The 6,222-nt window shown below is 42.5% G+C and overlaps 1 protein-coding gene across 1 annotated transcript; it reads left to right on the top strand.

Annotated features, from left to right (window-relative positions):
* The first annotated feature begins 1,238 nt into the window (after positions 1-1,238).
* LOC124090071 (protein shisa-2 homolog) lies at positions 1,239-4,671 on the top strand. The gene is made up of 2 exons (XM_046440449.1): positions 1,239-1,539; positions 4,232-4,671. Exons 1-2 carry the CDS (start codon positions 1,239-1,241, stop codon positions 4,669-4,671), a joined length of 741 nt encoding a protein of 246 aa, XP_046296405.1.
* Positions 4,672-6,222: the final 1,551 nt, after the last annotated feature.

Raw genomic sequence — 6,222 nt, 5'->3', positions numbered from 1 at the left:
CAGGCATTAATATTTAAAACGAGCTGATAAGGATTAAGGGGGGGTGTGTGCACAGCGCACTTGCACTTGGGGTGGAGTTTGTATAAAGGTCAGAGCCCAGAAGTAATTTTAGTGGAGTCAGGAAGGAATCTGAAGAGACAGATGAAGGAGTCTGAAGGGAGAGAGCCTCAGATGTTAAGACAAAGAAGAGAGGAGCAGAATTGGGGGACCCTGAAGGAATAGGCAGGGATTTTTTTTTTTTTTTTTGCACATGAAGCAAATCTTTTAATGCACTTTAACACTTTTGGCTTAAAACTTCAGTTATTGTTCCAGGTGAAATTCTAAAACTTCAGCCGTAAGTCCTTATGTTCTTGGTGTTAACACTTGAACCTCGCTCTCTGAAGGCAGAAGTAACTTGTCCCAGCAAGTCCCCAGGCAAGGGGAGATGGGCGATGGTACTCCACAGGCACACAGACCAAGCCAGGCCAGGCCACGTCCTTCTTGGCCTTTCTGGATCTCAAAGGGGCTGCAGAAACTGGCTGGTTGTCCTGGCCAGTGATCACACCACGAGTGGGTTCAGTCACCTTCCTTCCCAAGGTCCTGCATCTCCTTACGGGTGCTCAGCTTCGGGCAGGCAAACTCCCTGGCCCTGAGACCGCTGCTGCGCTGCGCAGGTTGCGGCACTGCGCCCGCGTCGGGACGCCCAGGCATCCCGGCCAAGCCACAGCCATCTGGCCGCCCCGCCGCCTGCCGCAGAGGGCAGGGATTTTTGTTACTGTGTATTTTACTGCTAATGAACACCCAAATCATATAACATTTGAAATTCCATCTACTGAAATTCCTTCCTCATTTTGTAGATTTTTGACAGTAAATTTCAATAAGCAATATAGATCTCATGTTAAAATATTTGCATCTCTGGTATCAACAGTTGCATCCCTAGAAATTCTCACATAAACCCATACACAACCCACTAGCCTGCACTGATAGGAAAATAATAGCAAAACAGTCAGGAAAGGGAGGGAGGAGGGAGGGAAGGCAGTGGGCAGAAACCCAGCCTCTGAGTTTCCGGCTAGAGGCAGCAGGTGGCTGCAGGGGTGGGGGTGAATCCCAGCAGAGAGCAAGATGAATATCTTAGGCCTCTCAGGAAGGAGCCACCTGAGACTTGCCCTGAGCTTTAACAAGAAAAACACAAGCTGTAGCTAGTGTGGCAGGGCAGTGTTGGGAGACCAAAAGCACGTGTCTGGGAAGGATAATACACCATGGGGAAGCCTCAGTGGTCAGGCATGGGGCTGCTACTTGGAGCCAGTGTCCTGTTGCTGGCTATGCTCAGAAGTGCTAAGTCTCAAGGAGAGTTCTGTCACCGCTGGATGGACAGCACAGGGCTATTGCATGGAGGCTTCCTATGCCCGGAGGGATATGATAAACCCACTGCTACCTTCTGCTGTGGAACCTGTTCTCTACGCTATTGCTGTGCTACCCTTACGGCTCGACTGGATCAGGGACAGTGTCCAGAGGACATTACCTGGGACCCCAAAGAGGCTATGCTCCCACCTCCAGAAGGTAATCTCTGGGCCAAGGAGTGGTAGGGGGAATTGAAACTGGTGGGGAATGAGATGTTCCCTTTCTGCTGGGTTCACATATCTGTATCATAGGAATTCAAGGTATATAACATGGTGGATTGAGAATCAAATGATCTGTATTGGAATCTTGAGAAAACTGGAGTCTACCACATCCTAATTGCATGACTTTAGGTCAAGTCTTTGCTTCTAGAACCTGCTTCCTCATGAACTTGATGTTTTCATCAGTTTGTGAGGAAATATAAGGGATCAGATAATTCCTATGAAATACAAGAAACCTTTTATACCTGAGTGAAGTGGGCTTCAGGGTGGTCATGAATCCAGCAATACAACCTTGGCCTACATGGGGAAATCAGACTCTAGAATCCTTTGCTTCATAATTTGCTTTCAAATTTTGGTGCTTATCAGGAAAAGCTTTAGAAAACTTCCACAGTTCATACTCACCTGCCCTATTTGGGAAGGCTTAGACTCCCTGGTTAGGGGAAAGAGTTATTTATGAAATTCCCCTCGGTCACTATGGCACCTTACTGATTGGTCTCAGATAGGTGGGACAGATAATATGACTCATTTGTTTATTCAATGAATACTTATTTAGTATCTACACTGTGCCAGCCAGCAGAGACCTAATGTTGAAAAATTTTGCCCTTGTCTCTTTTCCCCTCAAGAATCTGTCAGGGAAGGGAAGGTTGTGAGAATTATAACAGGAACAAGACATGGGAGAAAAGGGTTGCCTGGCACTTCTGCCTTTAAAACAATTTTTAGGATAACATTTCTTGATTGGATGACACTGTGGAGCTCCTGAACCTACCCTGGGGTCCCCTCCCTGCTGTGCACACTCCTGTTTGTCCTGTGTCCTTGTATAAAACAAGTCTAGGGCTGGGGATGTGGCTCAAGCGGTAGCGCACTCGCCTGGCATGAGCCTCGCCTGGGTTCGATCCTCAGCACCACAAACAAAGATGTTGTGTCCGCCAAGAACTAAAAAATAAATATTAAAATTCTCTCTCTCTACCTCTCTCACTCTCTCTTTAAAAAAAACAAATAAAACAAGTCTAAAAACCCTGCCTTGCTGGATGGGTGAGGATTGAAGGAGACAATAGGCATTATGCCTAGTGCATTCATATTTTAAATATATATGGTAATGCCTCTTTTGTCTACTTGTGTCCCTGAGGGTCTACCACAAACTTCCTGCTGAGCTGAGCTCTGTAAAGCTCAGGCATATGGGCTACAGAGACCTAGAGATCCTTCCCAAGTTCAAACCTCAACTTTGAGCCTCATCCCTTGAGAACTTATTACCTGTTACAAGAAATGATACCCCCAAATCTTAGTTGCTACATAATTTCTTAGAACAAAATGAGTTATAAATTAATCTATAAGACTACCACACATACCTCCACATAGTGGTTTTAAATAAATATCTCTGAGTGTCAGAAGTTCCATACTCTAAAACGAAATAAGCCCTTGTCCCTTCCAGATACTCAGTAAGTTTCAGAATTTTGATCTCATTCTATTTATTACAACCCCCATTTTTCTAGACCAGAGTCCTCATTTGCTAAGTATGTTCTTTGTCTTGGCAGTCCATTCCAGCCACTTCTTGATTTTCATTGCTTTTCTCAAGACCTCCAACTGTCCAATTACATATCTCTTGAACATGTTATTTGAAGGTTCAGTCAGCACAATTTTTATGCAATAAGATAACCTTTTATTTTCATTTTATTTAAAGGAAAAGATCAAAATCTAGATAGATTGAGAAAAACAATGTAATGAAAAATTGGGTTATTATATTTAGATGACCTGAAATTTTGCTCTGTCCTTCATGGAAAACTTGCTCTCCTTTTTCTCTCTTTGTCACTATTCTTAGAAAAGAAAACCTCATCTCAAGTATTCCAAAGATGGAGGGGGAAATCCCCTACCTTTGCATAGCACTTTAAAGTTTACAAATGTTTCACATGCCTTAGCTCCTTCAATTTAGACAAAGCTATGAAGTAGATGTTATCCAAATTTTATTAACAAAGCATCTGCAACCTAGAGATTTTAATTGGTTTGTCTATGTCCACATCATTTATTAGTAGTTTAGCCAATAAGTAAGCCCCAGGTCTTGTAGCTGCTAATTTCAAACATTCTTTTTTTTTTTTTTTTTTTGGTGGTGCTAGGGATTGAACCCAGGGCCTAGTGCATGCTAGGCAAGCACTCTGCCACTGAGCTACATCCCCAGCCCCTCAAACATTCTTTCCACTTAACATATTGTCTTTCAAAGGAGGTACTACTGCCTTTTGTTATGTGATATCCTTCCTAAGAAAGGCTGTGCACAGTGTTTTCTCTTTAGGGAAGCAATACAAATTCCTTCAGTAGATGACACCTCTTTTTGCATCTTTGCCTGGATGATAACTGGTAAGTCATAATTTACTGGTCCATAAATATCATTTGGAATACTTTTTCCTAAACATACTTATTACCTCATGCCTATCTATGCCAAAATTCATTTCTCTTGACTCACAAGGCCTTCTGTGGACTTGACTTCTTTCCTGGAGAAATTTGGCGTAAGCTCTGGAAGAAAGGTGTTTGCATTAGAACATGCTCTGGGTATTGGCAAAGTTATGTCTTCCCTCTCCTGTACAGGTGGCAATAGTCCCAGAAACCTGTAACTACCAATTTTTTCTTTCTTCTCTTCATCTTAGGATCCATCTACCTGCCCTTAGTCATTGTGAGTGGCACCTTTGTCACTTTCATCCTATTGGGAATCCTCGCTGGTGTTGCTTGCTTCCGTTGCCTTCGGTCTCAGAGAAGAGATGAACTTTGCACTGCACCTCAAAACCCTGAAGTTACTGTGCTGAGCTCTACTCCCACTCATAGGAGAAATGTCTCAGGAAGCCCACTGCTCCGCCCCAAACCTGATGCTGGTCCAGCCCTGCCTTTCACCACCCAGGAATACCCAGAGAGTACCATCCGTACCATCCCCAAGGCAGTCACAAGGCCTTTTCACTGGCCCCTGCTTGAGTCTTCCCAGATACCATCTCTAACTACAAGTACAGCTATTGTTCTACCACCTTCTCCCCTACTGAGTGGCACAATTTCTTATGGACCAGCCTCTGGTCCACATCCCACAGGCACTACTTGAGAACCCCTTGCTGTATTCAGAGGCTCATTGTTTATAGAATAATCAAGCAAATCCAAAACAAATCTCAAATCAGTCCTGGAACTTGAAGTTGATTTTCTGTTTTCTAAAAACTTGGCTTGCCTTTCAGATGGACAAGTGTCTTCTGTCTGGTTTTTTTTTTTTTTTTTTTTAATATAATCACTCTATGGCTGCTGCCATTGCTTTTTCATAAAGACACGGGACTTCACTTAGAAACAGTATAATTTAGCTGATAATTTGGGCAAATTATTTCTACAGTGGGAATGTTCTCATAAGTTTCCATGTGATCTTAAGGTTTCTAAATGCATTAAAAATGTTTATATGCTAAGGGAAATGGGTAAGAAGAGGATTTCATTTGTTCTGATTAATGTTCACTGCAGTGTTAGCCATTTAAGCTTTCATCTGGAGCCCTGCCTCCAACAAGACAGATGAGAGAGTTTAAGGATTCAGCTCACTCTGGGAGCAATGGAACTTTAACTGTCAGCATTAAATACATGTATATATGCATATATATCTTCTTTTTCAGACCAATATTGAAGGGAGAACTCTAAAGACAGCTAGAGGTCAATGGTGACTGTACCTGCATTTCACAAGACAAAGCAAGATTTCTAGAACAGGACTGTAGGCTGTGAATTTTAAAAGCGGTGGGAAAGGATCCATTGTCCTTTCCTTAAGAGATAAAGCCTTCTGGTACTAATAGATGGTCTGACCTCTGAAATATAATTAATACAGAATACTTTGCCAGAGGTAAATACAAAGATCTTCCCCAGAGTAATCTAAATGGTTTAATATTCAAGTTTTTTACAATTGCTAATGAACAACTCCCTCAAGCACCAATAAGATGGAGAGAGTTATTTATAATTAACTCAGGAATATATTCTTCTCACCCTGAGACCACTGAAGCCTGGATTAGTGACCTCAGGGACCCCAGAGTGATTACTGGTTTAGTATTGATCAAATTTTTAGAATAATTAGAAAGGTTGCTAAAGAGGTTGAATTTATAGGAAATAAAACTAATGTTCTTCTCATTCGCATTTCATGCTTATTTGCATACCACCAGTGTGGAGCTGCTGTCAATGTTCATAAATTCTCATTATCCCTTGCTTGTGGTTGACTTAACTATCAGCTTTCTTTGTGATTTCTGCAAGTCACTTCCTCCCTCTGGGCCTTAGTTTCTCCTCTAGTCAAAAGAGGAAGATGGATGACATAAATAGTGATGATCCTTTCTAGCTTCATCTATGAAAGTGTTTAATCCCAAATGCATGCTAGAATCACTGACAAACTTTTTTTGTGTGTGTGGGGGGAGTACTGGGGTTTGAACTCAGGGGCACTCGACCACTGAGCCATATCCCCAGCCCTATTTTGTATTTTATTTAGAGGCAGGGTCTCACTTTTGCTAAGGCTGGCTTTGAACTTGCAGTCCTCCTGTCTCAGCCTCCTGAGATGTTGGGATTACAGATGTTAGCTGTTAGCATCTTATGCCTGGCTTACTGGCAAACTTGAAAAAATACAGAGGGAGACTAATGCAGACTG

This window comes from Marmota monax, unplaced genomic scaffold, assembly GCF_021218885.2.
Source record: "Marmota monax isolate L192 unplaced genomic scaffold, Marmota_monax_Labrador192_F-V1.1 WCK01_AAM20220418_F8-fsc00134, whole genome shotgun sequence".
Classification (NCBI taxonomy): domain Eukaryota; kingdom Metazoa; phylum Chordata; class Mammalia; order Rodentia; family Sciuridae; genus Marmota; species Marmota monax.
Note: the sequence above shows the minus strand (reverse complement) of the source record. Positions and strands in the feature narration are given on the sequence as shown.